General features: G+C 42.1%; 1 protein-coding gene across 12 annotated transcripts in view; it reads right to left on the reverse strand.

Moving 5' to 3' along the window:
* The window catches only part of ULK2 (unc-51 like autophagy activating kinase 2), a 65,773-nt gene that overhangs the window by 17,595 nt on the left and 31,067 nt on the right, over positions 1-17,111 (reverse strand). For all 12 annotated transcript variants that reach the window (XR_010838273.1, XM_067021755.1, XM_067021754.1 and 9 more), the window contains 3 exons: positions 10,333-10,393; positions 3,995-4,132; positions 781-926 (listed from right to left, as the gene is read on the reverse strand). Coding sequence is in view for 11 of the 12 variants with exons in the window: in XM_067021755.1 (XP_066877856.1) it covers positions 781-926; positions 3,995-4,132; positions 10,333-10,393 (345 nt within the window). In the remaining variant the exon portion in view is untranslated. The remainder of the gene's footprint in view (positions 1-780; positions 927-3,994; positions 4,133-10,332; positions 10,394-17,111) is intronic.

Here is a 17,111-nt window from a genome sequence, read left to right on the forward strand (position 1 = left end):
CCTCCCTCCCAGTCCTACTCCAGGGCGGAGACGGAGGGTGGGGCCTGCCCCTTTGGACGCACGCCTGCGCCTGCGTGCGTGCGTGCGTGCGCGTGCGCGCGCTGGCCCTCCCTGCTCCCGTTCTCCCCCACGTTGCCGCTAGGAGGCGACTGCTCACGAACTCTGGATCTCCGTTGCCCTGGCCTCTCTCGCGTGTGTTCTGAAGCTTGGAGCGTTTTCTTAGTTAAGCCCCTGAAAATGTGGTTCGAGGTCTTCCTGTTGGGTTGGGATTGGCTGTTCTGTGGCCTCCCTGCGTGCCTTGGGCGGCTATTTTCGAGCTCCCCGTGTTGCTGCCCGCAGTGTCCAGGAGAGGTGGGAGGTTCCGCAGTGGAGCTGCCAGCCGGTCCCCCCCGCAGCGGGAAGGCCTCTGGTGGATGTAACCCAGCGCTGTCACGTACTCTACTGCCTTTTAATCCTCCTAACTCCCAGTGCCAAGGAGGGTAGGCATTTTATGTACTTTCACCTAGGGTTTCTGAGTTTGTGTTTAGAGCCCAAACCCAGTGGAGATGCTTTTTATCCGCAAGATCCATTTATATTATCCTGTTTCCGACAGCCGTCTTAATGGCTTTACACAGAGATTCTCAGGAGGGAATCAGAGCAGGGCAGGGCTGGAGGGGCGGGTACGGCTCCCAGTCAGCCGGGACGCACTGCCATCGCGAGCCCGTGCTCCTAAAGAGAGTGTCATGTCGCACTGGCCATAATGAAAGAAGGCTGGAAACAACGGCTATAAATTCTCCTTACCTGGAGGGGAAGGTGAGTAAGGCCTGGAAGACCCCGTGGAGAGTCTTCGTCCGACCGTCTGTACTGTGTCTGCCGCCGCTGGGGAGCAGGATCCCAGCCGGGGGAAACCCATGGGGCTGGTGTTAGACCTCCGTACCACCGCAGATCTAAAGGGAAAAATAATATTACTCCCTCACCGGCAGGTTCTAGGACTTTATTTCTGTCCTTTTTCCTAAAACTTCCTAACAATATGCCGTGGAGTAGATTTTTTAAACATATGGAACATAGTCATATGCAACAAACATAAAACCTATAAAATGACAGAATGAGGTCTCCCTCCCATCCTTGTATCCATCTACCTAATTCCCAACACTTCCTCAAATCCTGCTCAAAAGGTTACCATTATTTTTAGTTTCTAATGTATCCTTCCAGAGTTCCTTAATTCAAATACAAGCAAACTGAATATATAATCTTATTTTCATCTTGTGTTAACAGAGGTAATAGACTCCATACCAAAATCATTTTCAACTTTTTTGGTCTTAGATCCCCTTTATATTCTTAAAGTTACTGAAGATACCAGAGTTTTTATTTATGCAACTTATTATATCTATTGATTTTTATGGTACTAGAAGTTAAAACTGAGAAATTTTTGTAATTATTAATTCATTAAAAATAATCTTATGACACAAGATTATGAAAAATATTTTCCAAAACAAATTATTGAGAAGGATGACATTACTTTACATTTTGCAAATCTCTAATGTCTGGCTCAAGAGATGGCAGTTGCGTATTCATAACTGTTTGTACACTCAGTCTGTTATACGTGTTATTTTGGGAGAAGTACATGAAGAAAATACTGCCTTATAAATGTGTAACTGGAAATAGGAGGCGCACTTTGGTAGCCTCTCAGATACTGTGACACTCCTCTCTGACGCCACCCCAAATTCAGCAAGTCGTCATTTCTAAGATCACCTGCAATATGGAGTCTGAAACCACATCGGAAAAATTTGTACTCTGTTCCATTAAACTCCATTCTCTGAGGCAAGAGTTTCTTGTACTTGGAATGGATCTTATATCTATGTATGCTTTTCAAAAAATTTGGTCATTTGGAAAATACTGGTTGACAGAGTTATGCAGATATTCCAAACGCTGACGCATTATACAATATCAAAAAGTCACATTCAGGGCTTCCCTGGTGGCGCAGTGGTTGAGAGTCCGCCTGCCGATGCAGGGGACATAGGTTCATGCCCCGGTCCGGGAAGATCCCATGTGCCACAGAGCGGCTGGGCCCGTGAGCCACGGCCGCTGGGCCTGCGCGTCCGGAGCCTGTGCTCCGCAACGGGAGAGGACACAACAGTGAGAGGCCCGCAAAAAAAAAAAAAAAAAAGTCACATTCATATCAAAATATCACCACCAACTTAGTTCACTTTTGACAAAATGGCTGTCAACACCACAGCCACAGCTGTCCCCTCAAGCACCAGGTGTTCCATGAAAAAGTGGCTAAAATTCAGCTCACAATGAAAACCACCATACAAGGGCTGTGCCTTAGGGCCACCACTCCTTTGTGCAGCAAAGGGGCTTTATGCCTACTCTCCACTCAAGGTCGAGATTTTCAAAGAGAGAGAATACCTTTCACTGTTTCAGTAAGGACACTCCTCGGTAGTAAAAGTGTGTGGAGGTAAAGAGACCGGGGCTAACAGCAGAACGGGAGCCGCTCCCGTGACGTGTCCTGAGGCACCAGCAGCTTTCCCATCACTGCGTTCACACCAACAGTGCACGTGTCAGCGCAGTGAAGAAAGCAAACAGTATCCTGGAGTTAACCATGGAAACAGTCTCCACCTCATGGACCCTCCGAAATGGAGTCGCAGACCACACTTTGAGAACCACTGCTAGTGCGCTGTTATTCACTTTGCTGTTTTCATTTTATAATGTACCTTGGAAACCGCCCTACCTCACCACACAGAGAGCTTCCTGACTCTCTCTGGAAGGTGTTCCACTGTCACAGATGGATCAGAATAAATGTGTCCCTTACTGGTAGGCACTGGGCTTGTTGCTCATCCTTTGCTACTGTAACAATTAACCACTTTGTACACATACGATTTTATATACAGGCAAGGAATACATATCTTAGAATAAGTTACCAGAGCTGACTGATGGGTCAAAGGATATATGCATTACTGATTTTCACAGATATTGCCAAATACCCTTCCTAGAAGTTTTCTTAATTTACATCGTACAAGACGGTGAGGATCCTTTTCCATTCACTGAGCTATTCCTTTGGTGGGTCCTTTTAATCTAAAATCTTGTCTCCTCCAATTTTGGAAAAAACTTTCTTAATTATTTCCTGGAAATTTTCTTCCTCACTATTATAGTTTTCTTTCTAGAATGCCTAAACTAATTAATCCTTGAAGAGTATTATTAATTCACACTCTCCACCTTCTTGATTTGATTATGTATTTCAAATATTTCCTCAACTCTGTCTTCCAACATTTATTTTTAATTCAGTTATTCTATTTTGTAATGTTCAAGAGGCCTTTTTTACTTCGCTTGTTTTCAGTAGCAGTTCGTTCGTACTTGCAGATGCAGTCTCTAACCTAGCTCGAAGGCACCAGTTCTTTCCTCTCTTTGCACTCATGCACTTCCCTCCAGGTGCAGCTTTCCTGCTCTCAGCCGTCCGCCTCCGTCTGGCCACCCTGCCTGAGCTAAGACTCCGGCTGCCCTGTTTTGCCTGAGCACACACTTACCCTGCCCAGTGGCGACAGCTGGCACCCCTCCGTTGTTCTCTTTCTCACTTCCAGAAACGTGTTGGAAGCACTCACCAACTCAATACTTATTCTCGTTTTACTTGTCTTTGTGGACTTATACCTTTGTCATTCCTTTTCTATTTGAGTGGGGTTTTAGGATGTGGGAGAAATAAATAATATGTACACAGTCTGCTAAAACTGGTGAGGTTTCATTTTTTAACAAGTTCTTCCTCAATTCTTAAAAATAATTATACTTGTGGACAAATATATATATGTATCTCATACTATATTAATTACCCAGCCAAGCTTAAATATCATTTAAATAGATCCATTACAAAAAATTTTATTATTATTCAACTTTGTACATCTCCATTATACACATACATAACAGTCTAAGTCAGCCATGGAAATTAACAGACGTTTCAATCACAACAACAACAATTTTAAAAGAAAGGAGGAAGAACTGGGAAAGGAAGCAAGTGCTAGCTTACCTCGGAGAGCCATGGAGGTTTGTGCCGGAGCTGGCGGTGGAGGTGAGGTTCTGCTCTATGCGCTGGTAGTTCCTTATCTGAGTAGGGACGGGAATGGGGGTGGCTGCGCTGTGAGGGGACACAGTGGGCTGACACTGCCTGCAGACATCATTCATTGAAAAAGGAAAGAAATACAAGTGAGACCGTTTTCCTTTCATCTGACGCATTGGTGGTATTTAGAGGAAATTCTGTAAGAAGCCAAATGATCACCTCTGAATGTGAATAAGAAATGATCATCTTGGGCTTCCCTGGTGGCGCAGCGGTTGAGAATCTGCCTGCCCATGCAGGGGACACGGGGGTTCGTGCCCCGGTCTGGGAAGATCCCACATGCCGCAGAGCGGCTGGGCCGGTGAGCCATGGCCGCTGAGCCTGCGCGTCCGGAGCCTGTGCTCCGCAACGGGAGAGGCCACAACAGTGAGGCCCGCATACCACAAAAAAAAAAAAAAAAAAAGAAATGATCATCTTGAAAATAGACATAAAGCCAAAAAACCCACACTTGTCCTTCACAGAAGCCTACTGGCCTGCACATGCACGTTGAGGGGGAAGAGACTTGTAAGGAGGAGGGGACAAGCGACCCTCTGCCACAGCAGGGAAGAGCCGCGGGCCGCAAAACGCAGCTTCAGCTGCTCACACTCTGCTAGTCACTCCTCATGCGAGAGTTCGAGGAAAATGCGCTGGGTAAAAGAACAGGAAGTTCAAGAGTAGAGATGACTGGAATGTTTACAAAAGTTATGAGTGCAGTAAGCGTTCCCAAGGAACTTGGACTTTGATGAAGACTGAAAATACACTGTGTGACTCTCCCTGCACATAACCCATCTGAGGTCCACATTTTGTAGCGTAGCTGGTTTCTTTCCTTGCTTTTCATAAATTCAGAAACAGCATGTCCTTAGATGACTTTCAATTCAATTTACAACATACATACCTTAAAACATCAGGGACATACTGGGCCTTAAGAAAGATGAGTTATTTCCTTCTTTTGCCCTTCTGTAATTCTAAAAAAGCCACAAACTCTCCCATTTTTGCCCAATTACAACCTTACAGAGATAAAGAGATTATATATTTAGTTACCTAAACAAACAATATGATTATCTTCTAAAGTGTCACTTTAGAACTTTTGGAACCATTATTTCAGATTTAAATAAAAAGAAAATCTAGGGACCACCACTGGGTGGTCCAGTGGTTAAGACTCTGTGCTCCCAATGCAGGGGTCCTGGGCTGGATCCCTGGTCAGGGAACTAGATCCCCCATATCTCAACTAAGACCCAGCGCAGCATGCATGCATGAATGAATGAATAAATATTAAAAAAAATAATAATCTAAGAGACAAAAGTACCCCCAAATTATAAATCTAGATATTAATGGGTAAACAATAAATAAAGATGTAATCTGGGACATCAGTAACATAAAGGTGGGGGCAGTATACTCTTTACAGGAGTAGAGTTTTTATATGTGACTGAAGTTGTCATCAGTTTCAAATAGATTGTTATAACTTTATTTTATATCATCTCAATGGTAACCTCAAAGAATATACCTACAGAATATACACAATAGGAAATGAGAAGAGCATCAAAGCATATCAGTACTGGAAAAAAAACAAAATACAAAGGTAGTAAGAGAGGAAATGAGGGACAAAAGAGCCACAAGACATACAGAAAAGTAACAAAATGGCAGTAATAAATCTTTCCCTATTAGGCTGGAAGTGAAAGGATGGAAAGAGATATTCCATGCAAATGGTACCTAAAGGAGAGCAGGGGTGGCTACATTAACATCAGACCAAAAAGACTTTCAGTCAGATGCTGTTATAAGAAACAAAAAAAGGACATTATATAATGATAAAAGGGTCAATTAACCAGGAAGACATAACAATTATAAATATTCATACACCAAACATCAGCACGACCACATATATGAGGCACATACATAACAGACTTAAAGGGAGAAAAGACAATTCTACAAAAATAATCGCAGGCCGAACCCACACCCTCAATCATGGATAGAACAACCAGATGGAAGACCAATAAAGAAACAACTGCCTGAGCAACACAACAGACAACAGGACCTAACAGACACTGCAGAACACTCCCCCCACTGACAGAACACATTTTTCTCTGATGCACTGGAAACATTCTCCAGGACATACCACATGATAGGCCACAAAACAAATCTTAACAAATTTAAATCATACAAAGTATCCTTTCCAATCAATCACAAAGGATAGAAACTAGAAATCAACAGCAGAAGGAAAACTAGAAAATCCACAAATACATGGAAACTAAGCAACACAACTCTTAAACAACCTATGGGTCACAGAAGAAATCTTGGAAAAAATCAACAAATAACCTGAGAAAAAGAAAAATGAAAACACAATGTACCAAAACTTATGAGAGGGCCTCCCTGGTGGCGCAGTGGTTAAGAATCCGCCTGCCAATGCAGGGGACACGGGTTCGAGCCCTGGTCCGGGAAGATCCCACATGCCGTGGAGCAACTAAGCCCGTGCGCCACAACTACTGAGCCTGCGCTCTAGAGCCTGTGAGCCACAACTACTGAAGTCCGCGTGCCACAACTACTGAAGCCCGCACGCCTAGAGCCCATGCTCCGCAACAAGAGAAGCCACCACAACGAGAAGCCTGCGCACCTCAACGAAGAGTAGCCCCCGCTCGCTGCAACCAGAGAAAGCCCGTGTGCAGCAACAAAGACCCAATGCAGCCAAAAATAAAATAAATAAAATAAAAATAAATTAAAAAAAAAAAAACTTATGGGATACAGTGAAAGTAGTGCTAAGATGAAGAAGATTGTATCTCACATTTGAAAAGGTCTCAAATCAACAATCTAACTCTATCCCTCAAGGAACTAGAAAAAGAAGACAACTAAACTCAAAGCTAGCAGAAGGAAGGAAATAACAGGTAGATGGCAGAACATATACAGATTGTGCATCTTGATTTATTCAGAACTCTTTTTCTAAGATTCTGGTTGTCTTCCAAAAGATTAGAGGAGAGGTAAAGAAAACTGAGAAAATGGAAAAACAATAGAAAAAAATCAAGGAAACTAAGAGTTGGTTTATTTTTTTTAAATAAAATCAATGAAACTGACAAACCCTTAGCAAGATTAACTAAGGATAAAAGAGAAAAGACTCAAAATCAGAAAGGCAAGAGGGGACATAACTAATGCCACAGAAATAAAAAGCATTTTAAGAGAATACTGTGAACAATTGCTTACCAACAAACTGATAACCTAGAAGATACAGAAAAAATCCTACAAATACACAAACTACCAAGACTGGATCATGAAGAAACAAAATGTGAAAGACCATTACTAGTAATGAGACTGAATCAGTAATTGAAAACCTCCCAACAAAGAAAAGTCTAGGACCAGATGGCTTCACTGGTGAATTCTATAGAACAGTTAAAGACCTAACACAAACACCCAAACTCTTCCAAAAATTTGAAGAGGAGGGAACATTCCCAAACTCATTCCATAAGTTCAGTATTACCCTAGTACCAAAGCCAGACACAGACACTACAAGAAAACTACAGAATATCCCTGATGAAGTTTGATGTGAAAATCCTCAACAAAAATACTAGCAAACCAAATTCAACAGCACCTTAAAAGGATCAAACACCATGGCCAAATGGGATTTACAGTATACCACCATTAACAGAACAAGGACGAAACCCACATGATCATCGCAATTGATGCAGAAAGAGCATTTGTCAAAATCCAACACCCTTTCACGATAAAACCACTGAATAAAAGAGGAACAGAAGGAAATTACCTCAATATAATAAAGGTCATATGTGAAAAGCCCACAGCTAACAGCATACTCAGTGGTGAAAGACAGAAAGCCTTTCTTCTACGATCAGTAATGAGACAAGAATGGCCACTCTCAACACTTCTATTCAACGCAGAATTCCCAGCCAGAGCAATTAGGCAAAAAAAAGGAAGACTTTCAAACTGGAAAGGAAGAAGTAAAATTATCTCTGTTCACAGATAACATGACCTTAAATGTAGAAAACTTTAAAGATTTCACATGCAAAAAAAACCCAAAACACATTAGAGCTAGCAAACTCAGCAAAGGTGCAGGGTACAAAATCAACACCCACAAATCAGCTGTATTTCCATTTACTAAAAATGAACAATGCCAAAAGGAAATTAAGAAAACAATCTCACCGACAATAGTATCAAAAGAAAAAAATACTGAGGAGTAAGCCTAACCAAGGAGACGAAAGACTTGTATGCTGAACACTACAAAACACTGCTAAAAGAAATTAAAGAAGACATATCATATTCACAGATTGGATGACTTAGTGTTTAAGATGTCAATAGTACTACCCAAAGTGTTTTATATGGATCAGTGCAATCCCTATCAAAATCCCAATGGTGGGGAGGGGGAAGGGGAAGCTGTGACAAAGTGAGAGAGTGGCATGGACATATGTACACTACCAAACGTAAAACAGATAGCTAGTGGGAAGCAGCCGCATAGCACAAGGAGATCAGCTCAGTGGTCTGTGACCACTCCCACAAGGAGTGGGATAGGGAGGGTGGGAGGGAGGGAGACGCAAGAAGGAAGAGATATGGGAACATATGTATATGTATAACTGATTCACTTTGTTGTAAAGCAGAAACTAACACACCATTATAAAGCAATTATACACCAATAAAGATGTTAAAAAAAATCCCAATGGCAATTTTTGCATAAATAGAAAAATAAAAAAATCTATCCTAGAATTCATATGGAATCTGCAAGGACCCTGAATAGTCAAAATAACCTTGGAGAAGAAGAATAAAATTAGAGGTCTCATACTTCTTCTTTTTATTTTTTTATTTATTTTTGCTGTGCCACACAGATTGTGGGATCTTAGTTCCCCGACCGGGGATTCAACCCAGGCCCACAGCAGTGAAAGCACTGAGTCCTAACCACTGGACAGCCAGGGAATTCCCGGAGGTCTCATACTTTTTTATTTAAAAACATATTTCAAGACTTCTCTGGTGGCACAGTTGTTAAGAATCCGCCTGCCAATGCAGGGGACAGAGGTTTGAGCCCTGGTCTGGGAAAATCCCACATGCTGCAGAGCAACTAAGCCCGTGTACCACAACTACTGAGCCTGCACTCTAGAGCCTGTGCTCCACAACAAGAGAGGCTACCACAATGAGAAGCCCGCGCACCGCAACGAAGAGTAGACCCTGCTTGCCACAACTAGAGGAAGCCCGCGCGCAGCAAGGAAGACCCAATGCAGCCAAAAATAAATAAATTTTTTAAAAAAATATTACAAAGCTACAGTAATCAAAACAGTGTGTCACTGGCATAAAGACAGATCTATAGACCAGGAGAGCAGAATAGAGAGCCCAGAAACAAACACTTGCATACATGGACAAATGACCTATGACAAGGGTGCCAGCACCAATCATTGGAGAAAGGACAGTCTCTTCAGCAAATGGTGCTGGGAAAACAAGACATCCACATGCAAAAAATGAAACTGGACCCTTATGCCATATACAAAAATCAACTAAAAATAGATTAAAGATCTAAATATAAAAATATAATACATAACCATATAAAAGTATACGGAGGGACTTTCCTGGTGGCGCAGTGGTTAAGAATCTGCCTGCAAATGCAGGGGACATGGGTTCAAGCCCTGGTTTTGGAAAATCCCACATGCCGTGGAGCAACTAAGCCCGTGCACCACAACTACTAAGCCTGTGCTCTATAGCCCACGAGCCGCAACTACTGAGCCCGTGTGCCACAACTACTGAAGCCTGTGCGCCTAAAGCCCGCGCTCTGGAACAAGAGAAGCCACTGCGACGAGAAGCCCCAGCTCGACACAACCAAAGAAAGCTGGTGCGCAGCAATGAAGACCCAACACAGCCAAAAATAAATACATAAGTAAATAAATATATATTTAAAAAAATAATACGTATATGGAGACCTGTTCCACAACACTGTGGATATACTTAATGGTACAGGCTCCAGACGCGCAGGCTCAGTGGCCATGGCTCACGGGCCCAGCCGCTCTGCAGCACGTGGGATCTTCCCGGACCGGGGCACGAACCCACGTCCCCTGCATCAGCAGGCGGACTCTCAACCACTGTGCCACCGGGGAAGCCCCTTAGTGCTATTATTGAACTCAAACTGAAAAATGGTTAAGATGGCAGATTTTATGTTTTTTAACACAATTTTAAAAGTTTATAAAGAACAGACTGTGAAACAAGATTAATTTTACATCAAGAACACAGAGTTCTATAACTTTACTCACACACAAAAAAATATGAAGAAATGTTTAGTGAAATATATGCAAACATACCCTCCACACACCAAGAACTCATTAGAAGCATGTCTGCCAGCAGTGCCCATCGGCATATCATCTAAAGGAAAAAGAGAAAAATACAGTCAGTGCTGCTATACCACCTGTTTAAAAAATGTATATTATTCCAATGTGACTATTAGGAAACAATCTGATCACAGTACGAATTTACCATTTGCTTATGTTGTGATGTTGTCCATGAGTAACAACAGGTGAGCACGGAACACTGCACCCAGCTGAATTCACAGGCTGCCAACATCAGGTCTTTTCAGGGTAAAGTGTCATACTTATTGCAGTGTATACATATTTTTCACCTTTTAACATGTGCAAAATCTGTGCTGTTTTTTATCATGTTCCTTTTCATGTGCCACGGACAAAGGTTTTGAGTGTTGTGCTCCTAATCCCAATTTGCCCATAAACTCTGTGGTTTTTACTGAACTACTCTGCAGGGTGTGGTGACTTTTAGGAACACGTGTGTCACATTCTAGTACAGCTGCCTGTATCCGAAGTCTAATTCACTCTAACGCTGGAGCACCCACTCTCCTGCGTGACACTCTCCTGTGTCTTGCACAGGTAGCTGAACAAGATGTCATGAAACTGGGGCCTCTTGGACACAGATGCCACAGGCCATCATCATGCTCAGACATCATACGTCTAAGGGAATGGAGCACAGCTCAGAACACAGGGGCCTGTCACCTCTATACCCACTAGATCACACTGCCCTGTGTGACCTTTACATGGCTGCAAAGGTATAATTCATACGTGTTGATGTGAAATAGCAGTGTCGACCAAATAATATAAATTTTTAAAAATAAAATAAACTACGGTAACCTCAAAATACTCAAAAAGGAAAAAAATAATCACAAATATCCTTTTGAATGGCCATACATGGAACTGTGGCCATTCAAAATACATTTACTTTGGTCGCTACTCTCATGAAGCTTACATTCTAGCAGTGAAAGAAGGTAATAATACCAGGCAGTGATAAGATGTATAAAAGGAAAATGAATCAGGGTAAGGGAATAAAGAGAGGGGCAAGGAAGGAGTTGATTTTAAAGACAATAGTTTCGGGCTTCCCTGGTGGCGCAGTGGTTGGGAGTCCGCCTGCCGGTGCGGGAGACACGGGTTCGTGCCCTGGTCCGGGAGGGTCCCACGTGCCGCGGAGCGGCTGGGCCCGTGGGCCATGGCCACTGGGCCTGTGCGTCCGGAGCCTGTGCTCCGCAACGGGAGAGGCCACAGCAGTGAGAAGCCCGTGTACCGAAATAAAATAAAATAAAATAAAGACAATAGTTTCCTACGGAGGAAATGAGGCAGAGGGGACAGGGTTGGAATCTGGAGTTCACTAAGAGTTCACCTCTTCATTTTGTAGCTTTGAGTTTGGAATCATCCATCATTATGAAACAAAATTAAGTCAAAAGAAAAGAACAAGCCCTAGAAATTAAAAATAAAATGAAGCAATGGAACCTAATCATATATCAACTTGGGAGCATAACCACCAGAGGGGAATGAATGCTTTCTTTTTTTTTTTTTTTTTTTAAGTTCTTTATTGAGGATTTTTTATTTTTGTTTTTGTTTGGGTTGGGTCTCCGCTGCTGTGCATGGGCTTTCTCTAGTTGCGGCGAGTGGGGGCTACTCTTTGTTGTGGTGCACAGGCTTCTCATTGCAGTGGCTTCTCCTGTTGTGGAGCACGGGACCTAGAGCACGTGGGCTTCAGTGGTTGTGGTGCACGGGCTTAGTTGCTCCACTGCATGTGGGAATCTTCCTTGACCAGGGATCGAACCCATGTCCCCTGCACTGGCAGGTGGGTTCTTAACCACTGCGTCACCAGGGAAGTCTGGGGATGCTTTCAAGTGACTTTAAACTCAGTGATTTACTTGCAGGGTGGTGGGGGGAACACCCAACTACAGGCCCCTGTAGTCCTCCTGTTCCACCTGAGGCGAGAGGAAGAATCTGAAACACCTGTGAAGTTCACAGCCCAGAGGCACAGGCTCAACGCAAGGCAGAGCCCCAATCACAGGACTCGCCCACTCCTCACCACATCACAGAAGGCCTATTGACAGCAGGTCCTTTCACCCGGTACCTCATGTGCGCCTATCAAGAAAGAATTAGAGGGCTTCCCTGGTGGCGCAGTGGTTAAGAATCCGCCTGCCAATGCAGGAGATACGGGTTCGAGCCCTGGTCCGGGAAGATCCCACATGCCACGGAGCAACTAAGCCCATGTGCCACAACTACTGAGCCTGCGCTCTAGAGCTTGTGAGCCACAACTACTGAGCCCAAGTGCTGCAACTAATGAAGCCCCCAAGCCTAAAGCCTGTGCTCTGCAACAAGAGAAGCCACCGCAATGAGAAGTCTTCGCACTGCAACGAAGAGTAGCCCCTGCTTGCCGCAACTAGAGAAAGCCCACACGCAGCAACGAAGATGCAACATAGCCAAAAATAAATAAATTTATTAAAAAAAAAATAAGAAAGAATTACAAGGCATATCAAAAGGCAAAAAAAAACCCCACACTTTGAAAAGACAGAGCAAGCATCAGACCAGACACGGTGGGGATGTTGCAATTATCAGACAGGGAATTTAAAACATGTATGATTAATATGCTCAGGGCTCTAATGGGGAAAGCAGACAGCATGCAAGAACAGATGAGGAAGGTAAGCAGAGATGGAAATCGTAAGAAAGATCCAAAAAGAAATGCTGGAGATAAACACTGTAACATTAATGAAGAATGTCTTTGGTGTGCTTATTAGTAGACTGGACATGTTTGAGGACAGAATCTCTGAGCAAGAGTAGTATTTCAAGAGAATCCTTGAAAACCCAAAAACAAAGAGAACAAAGACTTAAAAAAAAAAAAAAACACCCAAAAAACAGAACAGAATATCCACAGTCTGTGGGACTATAAAAAGTGTAACATATTGCATAATGGTGATTCCAGAAGGAGAAAAAAGAGGAGCAACAGAAGGAAATATTTGAAACAATGACTGAGAATTTCCCCCAAATTAATGTCAGACACCAAGCTACAGATCCAGGAAGCTCAGAAAACACCCAGCAGGGTAAATGCCCCAAACATGTCAGCGTGTCCTTTTCAAATTACAGAAAATCAAACATAAAGAAAATATCCTGAAAGAAGCCAGAGGAAAGGAACACCATACCTACAGAGGAACAAAGATAAGAATTACACAGACTTCTCCTCAGAAACCATGCAAGCAGAAAGAGAGTGGAGGGAAATATTAAGGTGTTGAGAGAAATAAACCACCAACTTAGAATTCTGTACCCTGCAAAACCATCCTCCAAAATGAAGGAGAAATAAAGACTCTCAGACAAATAAAAATTGAGGGGATTTGCTGCCAGTAGATCTGCCGTGCAAGAAGTTCTTTAGAGAGAAGGAAAATAATATGGATCAGAAAACTGAATCTACATAAAGAAAGGAAGAACACTGAAGAAGGAATAAGTGAAGGTAAAATAAAAACTTGTATTTTTATTATTATTTTTTAATTGGAGTAAAATTGCTTTACAATGTTGTTAAGTTTCTGCTGTACAATGAAATGAATCAGCTGTATGCAGACATACATCCCCTCCCTCTTGGACCTCCCTCCCACCCGTCTAGGTCGTCACAGAGCACCGAGCTGATCTCCCTGTGCTATACAGCAGGTTCCCACTAGCTACCTATTTTACATGAGAGTGTATTTATGTCAAACCTAAGCTCCCAATCCGTCCTAGCTTCCCCTTCTCCACCATGTCCACATGTCCATCCTCTATGTCTATGTCACTATTCCTGCCCTGGAACTAGTTTCATCTGTACCATTTTTCTAGATTCCACACATATGCGTTAATATACGATATTTGTTTTTCTCTTTCTGGCTTACTTCACTCTGTATTACAGACTCTAGGTCCATCCACATCTCTACAAATGACCCAATTTCATTCCTTTTTACGGCTGAGTAATATTCCACTGTATATACGTACCACATCTTCTTCGTCCATTCACCTGTCATTGGACATTTAGGTTGTTTCCATGTCCTGGCTATTGTAAACAGTGCTACAATGAACATTGTGGTACATGTGTCCTTTTGAATTATGGTTTTCTCAGGGTACATGCCCAGTAGTGGGGTTGCTGGGTCATATGGTAGTTCTATTTTTAGTTTTTTAAGGAACCTCCATACTGTTCTCCACAGTGGCTGTACCAATTTACATTCCCACCAGCAGTACAGTACAAAAGGCTTCCCTTTTCTCCACACCCTCTCCAGCATTTACTGTTTATAGATTTTTTGATGATGGCCATTCTGACTGGTGTGAGGTGATACCTCATTGTAGTTTTGATTTGCATTTCTCTAATGATTAGTGATGTTGAGCATCTTTTCACGTGCCTCTTGGACACCTGTATGTCTTCTTTGGTGAAATGTCTGTTTAGGTCTTCTGCCCATATTTTCATTGGGTTGTTTGTTTTTTTGATATTGAGCTCCATGAGCTGCTTACAGGTAACAATTTGTTCAAAATAACAACAGCAACAATGTACTCAGTTATGTATGCTTCCCTACATATCTTATGTGTATATATACATACTTACTTATGTAGCTTATATATAAGTGAAATTAATGACAGCAGTGATACAAGGGATGGGAGGAAGGAATTAGGATTATTTTGTTATATTTATGAATGGTATAGCATATTTGAAAGTGGACTTGGATTAGTTACACATGTATATTGCAAACCTAGGGCAAACACTAAAAAAAAAATAAAAAAGAGGTATAATTGATATGCTAAGAAAGGAAAGAAAATAGAACCATAATAAATGCTCAATTAAAACCACAAAAGGTAGAAAAAGAGTGGAAGACAAATACAAGAACAAAGATCAAGGACAACAACAGAAAACAGTAATGACTATGGTAGATACTAATCCAATAATCACTTTTAACATCAGTGGTCTAAATGCACAATTAAAAGACAGAAATTTCAAAGAAGCTACACAGAAGGCCAACAGGCACATGAAAAGATGCTCAACATCGCCTATTATTAAAGAAACACAAATCAAAACCGCCATGAGGTACTACCTCATGCCAGGCTGCATGGCCACCATCAAAAAGTCTACAAACGATAAACGCTGGGGAGGGTGCGGAGAAAAGGGAGCCCTCCTACACTGCTGGTGGGAATGTAAATTGGTGCAGCCACTGTGGAGAACAGTATGGAGGTTCCTCAAAAAACTAAAAATAGAGATGCCACATGATCCAGCAATCTTACTCCTAGGGATATATCTGGAGAAAACTCTAATTCAGAAAGAATTATGTTCACAGCAGCACTATTCACAATGGCCAAGACATGGAAACAACCTCAAGGTCCATCAACAGATGAATGGATAAAGAAGATGTACATATACACAATGGAAATTACTCATAAAAAAGAATGAAAAATGACATTTACAGCTTCATGGCTGGATCCAGAGATTATCATACTAAGTGAAGTAAGTCGGACAGAGAAAGACAAATACCATATATCACTTATATGTGGAATCTAAGAAAATGATACAAATGAACTTCTGTACGTACAAAACAGAAATAGACTCACAGACATAGAAAACAAACTTATGGTTAGCAAAGGGGACAAGGAGGGATAAATTAGGAGTTTGGGATTAACATATACACACTACTGTATACAAAACAGACAACCAACAAGGACCTATACTGTATAGCACAGAGAACTCTATTCAATATCTGGTAATAACCTATAATGGAAAATAATCTGAAAGACAATACATATATACATATATGTATAACTGAATCACTTTGCTGTACACTTGAAAATACCACAACATTGTAAATTAACTATACTTCAATTTTTTTAAAAAGTAGGAAACGGGGAGGGGGAGCTGTACAGAGGAGCCACAAGTCCCACCCTCAGTGCAGGAGCTGCAGTCCCCTTCAAAAAAAAAAAAAAAAAAAATCAGTGGTTTCCAGGGGTTAGGTGGGGAGAAATCAGTAGGTAGACCACAGAGGATTTTTAAGGCAGTGAAAATGCTCTGTATAGTAACAATGGTGGAAACATGTCATTGTACATTTGTCCAAACCACAGAATGTACACCACCAAGAGTGAACTCTAAGGTAAACTGTGGACGTTAGGTGATTATGATGTGTCAATGACGGCTCACCGTTGGGTGACGAACATACCACTCTGGTGACTGATGACGACAACGGGGGAAGCTGTGCAACCAAGGGCAACACAAGGGTATATGGGAGATCTCTGTACCTTTCTCTCAGTTGTGTTGTATAACCTAAAACTGCCCCGAAGAATTCATCTCAGCGGGCTCCCTGATGGACTAGTGGTTAGGAGTCCAAGCCTTCACTACCGCGGCCCAGGTTCAGTCCCTGGTTGGGGAAACGAGATCCCGCAAGCCACGTGCCGTGACCAAAAAGGAAAAAATACATCTTTTAAAAAACTATCTTATACATATGATATACTTCACAATAACAAATTTTTACTAATTACATGGCAGGGTGTGGTCAACTGTAACATATGCTGTGGACATATCAAAAAGATGAGGACTGAGAAATGACCCCTGGGATTTGGCAGCATAAAAAGACCTCGACAGGAGCAGTTTTGGAAAAAAAGACATGTTTTTAAGACAACATTTATACAACTACAAAAATAACCAAAGGTAACTTGAATAAAACAAAAGGTGTGAATGTCCTTTACATAGAAAAGTATAAACATGCATCAAAACACACTAAAGAAATCTAAGTAAGTGGAGGAACCAACACACAAACATTCTTGAGTAGACAATTCTCTAGGTC

This window comes from Kogia breviceps, chromosome 19 (genome assembly GCF_026419965.1).
Source record: "Kogia breviceps isolate mKogBre1 chromosome 19, mKogBre1 haplotype 1, whole genome shotgun sequence".
NCBI classification, from domain to species: Eukaryota; Metazoa; Chordata; class Mammalia; order Artiodactyla; family Physeteridae; genus Kogia; species Kogia breviceps.